The sequence below is a fragment of the Seriola dumerili genome, unplaced genomic scaffold, assembly GCF_002260705.1.
Source record: "Seriola dumerili isolate Sdu_G_001 unplaced genomic scaffold, Sdu_1.0 BDQW01000330.1, whole genome shotgun sequence".
Lineage (NCBI taxonomy): Eukaryota > Metazoa > Chordata > Actinopteri > Carangiformes > Carangidae > Seriola > Seriola dumerili.
The window spans coordinates 1,327,299-1,341,397 of NW_019174585.1; the positions used below are offsets into that span (position 1 = coordinate 1,327,299).

Below are 14,099 nucleotides of genomic sequence, written 5' to 3' on the forward strand. Positions count from 1 at the left end.
TCTGCCAGGATGTTGACTGGTCACTAAATGATCAGATAAAATGAAATTTATTTGATATGCATGGCTGGATTAACCCACAAAAGCCCTGGGTTAAGAATGAGCTGCGTCCCAATAAGACTCAAATCCTCTCCTGTCTGAGCACTGTGTGCAGTACTTCTTCTTATGCTGGAATATGACATGACTCCTTGTCCATGTGGTAGTTTGATGCAATTGAGGAACATGCATGATGTAAGCACAATATCACCCGAAGTAATGAAGATCTTAAATTAGATTATGGCCTATGACAGGTAATGACATAGGACCCACCTGAACTCCTTCATGATGTCAGTGGATATTGTGCTTTGATAGTACATGTTATGTTCTCATATTCCCAACTGAAGTTATAGTTAATCAAATTCCTACAAACCACAAAACTGTGGCTTCATGGGGGTTCTGGCTTTTTATCAGGTGCCTGCTTTGCCCAGTTGGTTATCCAGCCTTGTATACACAGTACAGGATCACAAAAAGCTGTGTACATGAGGCTGCTCCGTGAGGCTGGTAGACTGACTGACACACCAAAGAGCAACGATGACAGTGTGGCTAAAAATCTGAATCATTCCTTGTGATAATCCAATCAACTCTCTTCCCATTCCTGAAAGCTGGAGAAAATTTATATTTGACCTGCACTCTCATGAAGATCATGCAGACGAAGACTCATTCTTTGGACGTAAAGAAGATTATGTAAGCGCTAATATTGTGGCAAGCTTTTTCTCTGGCTGTGTTATCACATCTGGTTCATCGCTATTTCATTCATCCTTTTTGTTTCATTGCATCTGTGTTTCTGGTATTGTGGAAACAGAGGACATTTTTGGTGACTTTCAGTTCATAAAAGTTTAATGATTTACGTATAATTGCACCAAGGAAATGTTTGTAAGGGGTGGGTGCTTTTAGTTTAGCCTGGTCAGTATGAATGTACTTTGGCCTGAAGAGTGCAAAGAAAGGCCCTCTGTCCTCCTCTGGATGTTTTAGCTTCTGGCCTCTTGTTCACAACTTAATTGGATATTCGGATGGCTAACTGAAACCATCTCTACACACAAGTCTTTATGTGCCAAGGTGGATTGATTGTATCAGACAGGCTGCATATTGTGCTCATATGTAACTGATACAGAAGAGGCGGAAGGCCAGTGTGGCTTTAAAAACTCTTCCCATCCACAGAACACTCTCCAATGCAACAGGTGGATGAGACAGCCTGGAAGACTTTCTCGAATCCCGAATTACTTTATATTTGTCTGGGAGTCATTTATTAAGCTTGCCACTTGCTTACTCTGCAACAACAAGGCCTAGTTTATACGTGCTTTTGGGTTCGCCAGAGGTTTTTCTTGTGTGTGCAGTCAGTCGCATGAAACCCCAGCAAAGAACAATTTGCAGGTTCCTTCTGAAGCCTTACGTATATATATAGCCAATAATGGAGGCTATGATACATGAGGATGTGTTTCAATTGGATAATGAGTGGGTGGCTGAGAGGCTACAAAGGGAGAGAAGGGCACTGTAATTACATACGTTTTTTTTTTTCCCCAGTGGGCCCCAAGATCATAGTGATCTCAACTGCTCTATGCAGCCAACTGCTTGTTAACCACTTTTAAACCGTCTAACATTTTAATTGTCCAACAGAACCGGCAGCAGAACATTGATGTGATCCTTTCATTTCTCTCTCCTCGCTACCTTTGCTGCAGTGTAACGTTTTCCACTGTCTCACCTTACCGCCAACATGGAACATATACGTAGCTTATGATTGATGACAATCCTCTGTCTTGCCTGTAAAACATGATGCTCATTGTGGTGATAGATATTCACCACATAGTCGTTGGGTTGTGATGTGGATTATTGAATACATTCTCTGGGGTCTTTCAACAGAGATGTGAAACGTTTATGACGCAAGGCGACGCTGGACAATATAACTGCCTTGACCCCTGGCTAACACAAGGTCTCGGCCAAAGGAAATGACACAGAGCTCTTGCCTACAAACATTAGGTGTGGCCTCTCAGTGCAGGATTACTGTGACTCGCTGCACTGTGTTTACAGGATTATATCAGCTTTGTGCATGAGACAAGAGGTCACTAAGCGAGAGGCAGAAAAACACGTGTGCACTTTAAAACACAGGTAATCGTCATATTAAGTTGAGAAATAATGGGCTGATGATGAATGTTTTTGTTTTGGATGACAGTAAGGGATGACAATACTGTTTTTTCAGCTAAAACTGCGGTTTCTGTCCATCTGCTTTATTAAAGCCTCTGAGTTGGTTGAAAGCTTATAATAGGACAGACTGTAAGGATCTGTCTGTAAAATCTGCTGCTTAAATTTTGAAACTTGTAATTTTTGTAATATTCAAAAATATTGTATGCATGTCTTGTTTGTTAAATACCACTATATGGAAAATGTATGAATTACTCGTGTATGTTGTATGTGTTCTTCCAGTATTATTAAATCACTATAGGTAAAGGGAATGTTACGTAATGTTAAGAAAGAAACATTCTCATTATATCAAAACTCTTTTATTTTTATAGTTTGCCACAAGTCAGTGAAATATTGATTTCTTCAGTCCACTGGTCATCTAGGCAGAGAAGATTCTTCATTCATCATTTCACATGTGCAAAAGTCTTGAATTTTAAGAAAAAATATATACAGTGATTATTAAATACCACTTTATTGCAATTCAGACAGAATTCATTATTGCAGTGAGACATTTCACAGTGTCAGCACATACTGTATTGACTGAAATACTGAAAATGTGTTTACAGTACAACAAGTCAGTATGTTTGTACAAGGCAGATATGGATTTCTTACTTCTGCAGTGATGACAGGTTTCAAAGTTCAGCTGATGCTGGAAGTATCACATCCCCTCATATACTATATATATAAATATATATATATATATATATATATATACAGATATATAAAAGTCAATGGAGGTTGATTTCGATGCAAAGAGGCAAACGTAAGTGTTTACTTGTAGTCAGATTTCTGCTGTAATGTACATATTAGCCAATTATCTATTGGTTTTGGGAGATGTGTATGTAAAACTCAGTGCTTATAGAGTTGGTGGTGAAAGAAGTACTTTACTTAAGTAAAAGTAGTAAAACTATAATGGTAAAATTTCTCCTTTGCAAGAAAAAGTCTTGCATTCAATGTTTTACTTTAGTGAAACATACAGAAATACTGACACAAAAATGTATCAAAAGTAAAGCATACAGGTAGGCAGTAGGACTGCCTTTTTCATATTATTATTTGTCATTTTACTGGATTGTTAGTAATGTATTAACATATACACAGAGTTTTAATGTTGTATGTGGTTGAGGTGGGGCTAATTATAACAACTCTGTATGCAGTTGGGTCGTTTAACAACGTAACAATTAACCACATTTTACAAAAACATTATATGTTTTCAATATAAAATCTTCATATGAAAAGTAACTAGTAACTACAGCTGTCAGATATTTAAAAAATGTTTCCTCTTAAATGTAGTTAAGTAAAAGCAGAAGTGGCATAAAATGTTAAACTTAAGTATATACATACTTAAGTTCTGGACTTGGGTAAATGTGCGAAAGTATGTTCTTATGTTATACAGTATGGCTTATTGCTATTAAGATGTGACTATGTAAAACATCTTTGATCTCATGAGCTCTTCCTTTTGGTTATATTCCCTTGATTTAAAAAAAGAGTTGAATTGAATGGTATCTCTAGAAGTGACTGCTCAGTAGGATAACGGTGTGTCTATTTAAGGATATGAATACGTATAGGCTACGCATATGAATTCTGTCATACTGCTTTATGAGCATAAGGGGTCTGTAGCTTCATTATGATGAAATGTAAGTTGAAAATAAAAGATTTTAATTTCATTCTTAGACCACTCTTCTTCCATTCCCAATCATATTCTTCACCACTTTCTTTCACAGGCAATACTCAGGTGAAAACAAGCCTTGTGGAGCTTGTGTCCTAACAGCAATCGGACACATGCAGTCCACCGTGTGGTCCTGTGCTGCTGCTCTGACCAGAGATCTTTGTGTGGCACATGTGGATAGGGAGGGCAGGGTGTGCATAGATCATCTCCTGTGGCGGAACCAGGCTCACACCCCAGTGACATTGGCCCAGACAGGGAAGGAGTCCAGGTTAAACATGGCCTTGCCCCAGCTGTTAATGGCCAGTGTAATACATAGGATGCCGATGATGTTCATGACTATTCCTGTTCTGGCCTGGTGGAGAAGAAGAGTATTTCAAGATTTTGAGAAATATTCTTATTCATTTTCATGAGTTAGATGAAAAGATTGATACCCCTGAAGTCATTATCAATACCTGATGAAGATCTCTCTTAGATCGAAATGTTGCTCAGTTAAATTACTTTCAGTTTGGTTTTTGCTCCAGTGGCTGTAAAAGTTTTTTGGAAGTATGCACTCCACATTGTTTTTATAAGTGTATGCCACTCTCATCTCTATCCAGTAAATATGAAGGTACAGCCAGCAGGCAATTAGCTTAGCTTAGCATAAAGACTAGAAACATGGAGAAAAAAACAAGTTATGTGAAGTTATTGCTCGTGGCCAGGAAATAGCACTGTATATGTCGGATATTTGACAGTGGAACTGGGGCCATAAAGGAACAACATCTTCAACATGTAATTCACTGAATAAACATAACAAACCACTGCCACACTCACCATGTCAGCAACCTTGAGGTACCCATAAGAAAAGACGATGGCATTTGGAGGCGTAGCAACAGGCAGCATGAAGGCGAATGAGGCACTCAGAGTACAAGGCACCATGACGTACAATGGATTGATCCCAATGGACTGAGACTGCAATAATAACACAGAGAGCTTCAACAGTCTGAGACAGGGATGACAGCCAACCTTGATCACAAAATCCTCCACTCCTCCAACTGGCTATTTTTCTGCCACCGTAATCACTGACTCATGATTCAGAGTGAAATGTGTGCAATTCAATGCGGAGTGAAAACTCTCATTAGGTGGGTGTAATTAAGATGTAATTCGTGCAAGCTTGGGGCTGAGTCATGATATCTGAAACAGAAAAGCACTACATATGTAGCGATAATGGCAGACTACTGAGATGCAGAAAACATCACTCTGTGGAATTTGCTTCTGAATTACATATCCCGCAGCACAGTAGTTTACACGTGCACAGTAATTTCTGGTTCTAAAAATAAAAAGGGTGAAAAGACTTCAACTTTATAGTTAGTCTTCCTTAAACTGTCATCTGGTCCCCACAATGACAGTGTTCTGTATCGTCAGATGTTTTTTCTTTAAATCAAATGATAAAGATTCATTTGACAGGATGACACAAGTGACATGCCACAAGCCATGATCACCACAAAGTGTCATCTCCCCACTTTCAGCTGCAAGTAACTGATCAGATGCTCTTTTATTTCCCAGTTTTCTTTCTATTGCTATTTTCACATGAGGGTTTGAACCCTTGTGCATCCACTTGGCTTTGCCCTCAATGAATATCTATGTGAATACCCCTGCTTGGCACTGTCTTTCACAACCCAGCTTTGGTGTTCTCTTGAGAGCTCGACTAGCATACACAGTAATGCCATTCTTCAGCAGCAGCAGGGTGGGCAGCATCACAAGGCACTGGGTTGAATTGGTGTGTTTGGCAAGTTATTAATGGGAGGAGGGGCCCGGAGCAGGGGACCAAACATATTCAGCCTGAATGACCAACTAGATGGGTGACCAAACAAGGGAAAATAGGCCGGTTCCCACTGGGAGTGGTTTCAGAGCTGGTCTCCAATTGGGGAAATTGGTTACAAAAGAAGTTACACTAGGAAGCTCTTTACCTCACTGAACCACGGCTAATAAACATGATTGTCTGTCTCCTGCAGTCTGAGATACTGCCTCTGCTTTTCTTCCATCGATTACATTTCACTCTCTCTCTCTGAGAACTTACCATTGAGGCCAAGACAGGTAGGAAGAGGGTGGCAGTGGCCACATTACTAGTGCATTCAGTGAAGGTAGCAATCAGTAGGCACAAAACGATGGCAATAGCCCAGGGAGGGATATTTTGAAGGGGAGTCATTTGATCACCCATCCACTTTGAGAGTCCTGATTCCTAAAGGGACATATATAACATATACATAAAGTATGTTAAACTCTTTTCTGAACATACACAATCTTTATCTATAGAGCTGAGATAACATTTGGTCATCTACTTTGAGTACACTCACTTCAGGTTTGTGCACAAGATACAGTGTCCTCTCAAATAGTGGTCACAAAAATACAACATTAATATAAAACAAAAGCAACACATTCAGAGGCACGTTTGAACTAGCAATGGTAGGAAATCTTCATGTTGCAATTTGCATATGAAAGATGTCTGTGAATGTTCTCATTCGTCCAGGTCATAGTTATCTCTCTCTCAAATTAAATCGAAATAATATGAAAGATGCACAATTTGCATGTGTATAAGTTGGCAATTTGAATCCAGTGAGGGAATGGATGACTACTAAAAATAAAAATTACAATATGGTAATTACAAAATGGTAATACATCAAATGACCATTTCGGAAAAATGTCGGCAAAAAATAGTATAACAAAGAGGGTTTGACTTCATTAAAATTTGAGAGGTGCTATATCCAAGTTTTTTATTAACGGCTGTTTACTCACCAATCCAAAAGAAATGCAAACTCCATACCTTTACTCGCCATGAGCCAATGTTAACTCTTTTTTGCTACAATTCCTATCACCACTGAGGTTAGCATACTAATCAGCTAGCCCCAGCCCGTCCTGTCTCATAATGCTACTTTGCGATAGTGAGTCACTGTAGTGTCCAGTCTCACAGTTCATTCACAGTTCAGCATAAGAGAATGAAGAAGTAGCGCTGCTCAGAGGGCATATTCTAAGTTCTTGTTTTGTAAACGAAACGATGGCTGAAGCCCTTGGCAAGCGACCATCACCACCTCCACCACACAAAACCACATTCAGTGGGAAAGAAAATTTGCATATGGCAACTTTAAGGATTTCAATTTTAAACACAGCCAGCCATGACACCATCAAGCCACTCCCCCCTCCCGAAACATTATTATTCTTATCATAATTTGTGTGAGCTCTTGGCGAATTTTCCCAATAACATATGTCTGTCATTGCCACTTACTTCACTGCCCTTGGCCAGAGCAAAACCTCCTCCAAGAAGAAGCACGATGCCCCATGGTAACTTCTTCTGGGCAACTTTCCAGGTGAGCAGAGGTGGAGTTGGGCCAACAGTTTGATGGGGTACTACAGATCCAATAAATTCAATGTCAGTGTGGAATTGTTGCACAGTCCCCATCTCTAAAAACTTGGATAGAAATATGACACATAAGCTATATACTTGGAGAAAGATGGCTCACCTGTGTCAAAACTTTGAGTCCTCCATGAACAGAAATGTGGGGGTTTAGAAGGCAGAACAAAGAGAAGGACAGCAATGAAGATTGCCACGGTGGCATCTGTCACATACCTGAGAGGTGGAGGGATGAGAGAGTGAACAAACCCAATTATATGAAGGTTTTATCCTCTGGATCAGTATGTGAGTGACAGTTAAGTGTAGACTCAGAAATGGAAAATTCTTGTATACAAACTCTGCTTTGGAGTTGAAGACATGAGTCGCCCAGCCATCAACAAATCCTGGATCCCTTGTGAACCACATCACCACCAGCAGAATGAAGAGACCAAGGACATTGATCTCTCCAAAGGACATGGACCCCAGCATACGATGCTGCTCACGGATCACATTATAGGCAGCAATCTCCTTCTCTGTCTTCACAGCCCCACAGCCCCACGTCTTCTTAAAGCTGGAGAGATCACACGGGGGAAAAAAATTTTTGTATCATCTCTACACTCAGTCACACTCTTTATGCGGTACAAGTTTCTTGATGTTGATTCAAGACTCTGTCAGTATAATTAGGCTTTAACTATCACCAAACTCACTTGAATCCCATGAAGACAAACTGCAGCCAAAGCCAGGCCAGCGTGAGCATGAGGATCATGTTAGGGAAGGCAAAGCCAAACCAGGAGGCAAAGTTAATCACATCTCCATTCTCAGGAAAGAGTCTAAGGAAAACAACAAAAGGGAATAAAATATTTTAGTTAACAAGATTGTAAATATTGGAGTACTATTTAGAAATGGCAAGAAAACACTCACTGGTTCATCTGGCCCTTGAGCACCAGATTGGGACCAGTTCCTGTAAGTGTGGCGGTGCCTCCGATGCTGGCAGCGTAGCAAACACATAGGGTCATCCCTTTACACATTCTCCGCCTTTCCGCTGCCTCCTTATGCCTGGCAGCCTCCACTGTGGCATCTAAGAAAGTCACCACCACTGGGCCTTCAAACAAAGAACAAGGAGCAGCAAAGTTTTATGAGTGGAAAAAGTCAATGATGCTGTGCATGTTATAAAAAGTTTTTTCTTGGCCAAACAGACAGAACTTTGGAGCTGGGTGTGCATCACCTTGGGCCTCACTGTGTTTCTCTGTCTGTGGAGGCTGTTTGCTGTCACTCTCTGATGTCTGGACCTGTTCCTCTGAGCTGAGGATCTGAGGCATTTCTGCCTCACTGTTGTTGAGCTGTTCCAGCACTGCTTGGACAATAGGCACCATCATGGCTGTGGTAGCCGTGTTACTGATCCACATGGACAAGAAGGCTGTCACACCCATGAAACCCAACATCAAACTGCCAGAATTAAAAAAGAAAACATGTTGGTGGCCTTGCACTGAAAGAGGGGGCAGTAAGTGTTTCACAACAACCAACAACAAACAAAGACAAAGATGGACATTTATGATGGCAATGAACATCTTAAACCGTTTCCTTATCTATATCAGATGTTTCTGATTTCTGAGCTGATTAGATATGCTTTGAAAATGTCGGTCTTAAATATGGCAAGCCAAACAAGAGAATTTGCCATGAAGGCATGTAACTGAGCCACTCACAGCGCTGGGCGCACACCGACAAAGAGCAGCACCCTCAAGGCGATGCGTTTGTGCAGATTCCAGTGCTCCACAGCAACCGCAACCATCAGCCCCCCCACAAACAGCAAGTTTGTGTCCTTCAGGTACTGCATACACACCTGAAACAGCAGGGCGACATATGTGAACAGACATTCATCGTTGCTGACCAAGTTCTGTTTTATTTTACTCACATTATTTTACTATTTTACTCACATCCTTGGATTCCAAGATGCCAAACAAGGGGAAAAGGAGGGCTGGGAGGAGGGCTGTTATGGCCAGTGGTAGCACCTCTGTGCACCAGTACACTGCCATCAGGATTATCACATAGGCACATTCTGCCTCCTGCATAAAAAGCATTAAAAAAACAACAAATGCACACACACAATCAAAAACCTTTTTTTTTCAAATGATTGAGTTAAGATCCCTTTTTGAAAAGATGCCATGTGAGGTTTAAAAACAGCTTCTGAGATCAATAAGTATTACATAATTTTTAGTGGGATGTTATGATTGTTCAAAGGGTAAAGATAAGTGCACTTTTTGTTATTATTGTTTCAGGTCACCTGTTTGTACATTTGCCTAGACAATACTATGGAACAGCCCTTATGTCATTTTATGACATAACCAAATCATTTGTCATGTTTTATTGCCTTGCAGGCTGTGTAATTAAGACTTTTCACAACGTTTTACCAGTTGATAGAGAATGCCTTGATTGCTTGTAAACTGACTCTTATCAAAAATTCTTCCATTTTTGCAAAGAAGCCAATAATCCTAAAGTTTGTCCGACATCAGTCTGAGTCTTCATCCCTCCAAAGAGCACTTCTGTTCACAGTGGACTTAGGCATGCCTCTCCTTTCTGTCCTTGTCTGTGCTTATCATAACATGCTTACAGCCTGTGTGCATGTCTGTATGTCACATGTAGTGGTAGCAACGTGGACAGAGCCCTTTGACTCCTCTGTGTTCCCACGCTGGACATGACCCCTCATGCTAACAACAAGGAATTAAAACAACAGGACTTCAGAGTGCACCAGCCTCAGGCAACAAAGGACAGTTCTCATGCATTTTGCTCCGAGTGCGCTGTGGCGCACTTGTGAGCCGCATCAACAGGTGCACAAGCGAACCCAGTGCAGACTCATTCATTTAAAAGCCATTTATAGACAAAAAAATAAAGTATACTGCGCTGAATTTGCGCATGAGTTCAGTTCCTCAGTGTGTTAAAACTGAAAAAATGCAATCAAAAAGAGTTACATTTTTCTCCATTTAAAGTAAGTAAAAAATAATAAAAGAAATTTTGTGTTGAGTATATGTTACTAAATAATTAGCCTCTAGATCCATCACTTGAATTATTTTATGCCAAAATCATTGGTATTTCTCCAATTTTATCAATGTGACGAACTTTCATTTAAATCAATATTGTTTCATCCAAATCAGCTACATACCGATGTCCCGATCACTAAAGGCAGTGGAAGAAGAAGAAATGGAGTTGTGAAGAGGATAAGCCCATTCTTAACAGAGCGAAGATATTTGAAGAATGCCATCCTGCGGGAAAACGGAGAAAAGGAGGCTTTTGCACCATGGATCGCGCTTTTGAGGCGCAGCGGAGAGGAGGAGGGGGAGTCCCACAGCAGATAAAGGAGAGGCGAATCACAATAAGGAGAGAGAGAGACAGAGAGCGAGAGAGAGAGAGAGAGAGAGAGAGAGAGAGAGAGAGAGCGATAGAGATGTGCTGGGGCACTACTTACACCAAAACAAAAGAAGTGACGGATTGATTATTCAAGGAATCAACAAATAAATAAATAAATAAATAAATAAAAACACTGGCTACACTGCTATTGAGCAAACTTCATTAAATGTTAGGGAGCCTGAGGATCCTGCAGTCGCACGGTCAAATTGACAGGTGCTTATCAGTCCAAGCCATTACTTCATTAACTTCCTTAGTAGGCTGCAGTGAGGGGACTTCTGTCACCAGTAACCTCGGTCGGTTTACTCCTTTTGGTATCCTCCTTTTAATGATACACGAGTTTTGGGTCTGTGATACAACTATGTGTAAAGTAACTTTTCATCTGCAAAGAACAAGATATACAGATCACTTTGTCTTGTGACGCTCAGTGAAAACTTGCTCTGACACTGTTTTTTTTCCACAAGGAGTAGAGTTCCACATTAAGGTCACTCCTATGACACACTACAGAGATGCAGTCATTTGGATCATTATTACTCTAGCGCTTTATTTCTTAAAAAATGACGAATAATGGTCCATTAAAGCCTTAGCCTGGTTTTTAAAAATAGTGTAGTGATATGTCCAGATCTTCATAGTGTGACATCACTCACGAAAGAAACCTTTAACCTGCCATCACTATTATATTATTATCATTGTTTTTTAATTGAATTCTTTTCAATTTCCCATGAATTTGATCTCCCTTGATGGTCTAAATGCTGTTGCTACACATTGCAGCATGCAAATAATAAATTTCCTTTAAATCTAAATATGTTTGACAAAAAAGTTCTGCTGTACATATATAACAACTCTCCATCATGTAACTTTAATGACACTATAACAGCTGAGTTTCTGGGGTTTTATTCAAATGCAGTGCATATTGGGAAATAATCTAACAATGTCTCTGTCTGTGGCAGCATGTTGTTGCCTGAGTGAGAGCAACAACCTTAAAAACATGTTGCAAGCAAAAAGCTGCTGTTCCAAGAATTGTGTATTATGCACCCTAATTAAATAAATTACATGTCACAGTTATTTCAGTGGATTTTCACCTCTTTCCTCTGTGTGTTTCTGCTGACCTGAATACTTCAGCCCATTTACACTTCACCAAAAAACACCTCTCTGCCTCTACAGCCTTTCAAATGTCTATAACTCCCAGAACACACAAACTATCATTGTGAGTTTGTCAGTTTCAATCAGATTTAAGAACAGGTCATTAAACTCCAAAAGGGATTTTCACATTGCACTGTAATAGGTTCACAATACAGTGATAACTGGGAAATTGCCCAACTATTTTGGGCATGAAGGCAAAACCCCCACCACTTCCTCAAAAATATGAGCATTTCAGCAACTTCAACTGACTTTATTTGTGTGTATGAATCAGTGTGTGCATTGATTTATTTGCATGATAGTTAAAAGATTCTATAAGAAACCGACAGGCTACATGAATGCCCAGCCGAATGACTTGAACTGATAATTGTGTGTATTTGGGAACAGTGTATTTGGTACCAATCAAGATATGTTCCCCTCATGCCAGAGTGAAGTGTGTCTTCCTCAAATGTCGTCTACTAAATTCTATATAAATACATTTCTTTACCAGCAGGCTTGATATTTCGACATAACAGTAATGTGGATTTTCCTTTACTGCATTGTGTAAGACACACGACTGTTCTGGTTTTAAATGTAACTCTATAGTGTGTGTTTGGTTAAATTTTGTACCAAGTTTTCTTGTTTTAACCTCTTATTTCATGGCACATGTTACATTTTGTTCTTTTGTTCAAATTACTGTCAGTGGGTGAGATGATTTTCGATACACAACGGAAAAAAAGTATAGGAGGAAAACCAACGTAAAATGTGGTTGTAGTTGTTTTCTTTATGCTGTAATCTTGGAGGTGTTACTCGTATAAAAAAAAAACTATTTCTGCCATCTTAACTTTACTGCTTTTAAAAAAGATCTAAAACCTTTGTTTGTTTTTATTACAAGCCAAATAGAGAATCTGCCCATACACACAACAATTTGTTAGCTAGCATTTTTTTAGGATCATCTGAGTGTGTTTGTATAAAAATGGTGACTACTGGATTTAACTTGCTTAAGGAGAGGAGAAAAGGGTTGCTGTGTTGTGAGAGATAACATGTCCCAACTTTCCACCACAAAACATCACCTTGCAGGCACAGGTAAAGATGGCAGAGGGAACAACTTTTATCTCCTTGGATTAAAGCAATGTGCTTATGAGAATTATGTTTTCACCATTGACAAAATGTGTTCCTTTTTTTTGTATGACTAACATCTGTAGCTTTTGCTTTAATTATATGAATTTGCTTTTCTTGTTATGAAGGGGGACCAAAGGTCACCTCAGGTTATTCCTCAGCCTACAGAGAAACATGCAACCCTTTTTCTATTGAATTTGTAAGATGATAACTGCAGCAGCACAAATTGTATTTGTTGCAAGGCATCTGTCATGCATTGAAATATAATGCGCAGTATGCTTCTATGTGTCCACCCCCTTTTTATGTACTGTAAGTTCAGGATATTTGCAGGGAATGCTTTCAACCAAAACCAACACTGTGCTTTGGGACATAAAACACATTCTGCCTGGCAGTTCTATAAAACTACTGAGAGAAGAACATGATATGCTGAGCCAAGGAATGTCATGTTCTTTGGCTGTAGCTTCTATGTAAAAGTGCTGACAGTAATTATGCTGCATTGGTGGTATGCTGAGATGAGAGAAGCTTTTAATTTGTCTCCCTGTAATTCTGAGTCGACAACCCAGTGTGGGATTTCAACATTCACTCATTTTTTACCAATCTTGAGGACATGCAAAATTTGTTACAATTTTAAGAGTCAATTTGTTGAGCTGAGCTGTGACAAAAACTGCTTCCACTCTGCCACATCGCTTGATCAGTTGTGCTTTTTTTTTTAAATTTGTTTTGTCCACTACAATTGACTTCCTTCCAAAAAATGAATGGCAGCCAAAATATGATTGCACAACATCCATACATAAAATCATGCGTATTTAAATGCCATTTAAAGTGTCCTTTGTGCACAGCATTCAGAGGAGTATGTTCCCTTCATACTGCAATAAAAACAAAAGTAGATCATTGAACTTTGAGAGACATGTCTTGATAATCTTCAGTGGTTTATCAAATTGCATCCATATAAAGTTTACAACTGCAGTCTGCAGTGTAGAATCCAACATGAAGCATATCCTCACAAGTTATACTCATTCATAACCATCTCAGAGAATTTATTTAAATATAAATATTGAATTAAATACTGTAGCAACATAACATTTTATGTATAAATAAGAAATTATGTATTTTTAATATCCTCTGTATGACAATGTACTCTTCTAGAAACAAATTAATTTTACTTTTCTTTGATTCCATTTTGACATTTATGTTTAATAAAGGGGTCCAACTACAAATCAC

General features: G+C 39.4%; 1 protein-coding gene across 1 annotated transcript; it reads right to left on the reverse strand.

Moving 5' to 3' along the window:
* Positions 1-2,511: 2,511 nt before the first annotated feature.
* On the reverse strand, positions 2,512-10,627 carry LOC111232330 (solute carrier family 13 member 5-like). The gene is made up of 12 exons (XM_022759789.1): positions 10,399-10,627; positions 9,176-9,304; positions 8,945-9,081; positions 8,467-8,687; positions 8,163-8,343; positions 7,949-8,071; positions 7,600-7,812; positions 7,372-7,478; positions 7,137-7,258; positions 5,934-6,095; positions 4,688-4,825; positions 2,512-4,229 (listed from the first exon to the last, which is right to left on the reverse strand). Exons 1-12 carry the CDS (start codon positions 10,495-10,497, stop codon positions 4,104-4,106), a joined length of 1,758 nt encoding a protein of 585 aa, XP_022615510.1. The 5' UTR covers positions 10,498-10,627; the 3' UTR covers positions 2,512-4,103.
* Between the last annotated feature and the right edge of the window lie 3,472 nt (positions 10,628-14,099).

Bases quoted from the DNA above. Each gene is read 5' to 3' on its own strand.
- LOC111232330 (XM_022759789.1), bottom strand. From the start codon at position 10,497: ATGGCATTCTTCAAATATCTTCGCTCTGTTAAGAATGGGCTTATCCTC. The intron at 7,479-7,599 runs GTTTGTATACAA...TCCACCTCTCAG, and splicing joins GTCTTCAACTCCAAAGCAGA to GTATGTGACAGATGCCACCG. The intron at 7,259-7,371 runs GTGAGCCATCTT...TTGGATCTGTAG, and splicing joins GACTCAAAGTTTTGACACAG to TACCCCATCAAACTGTTGGC.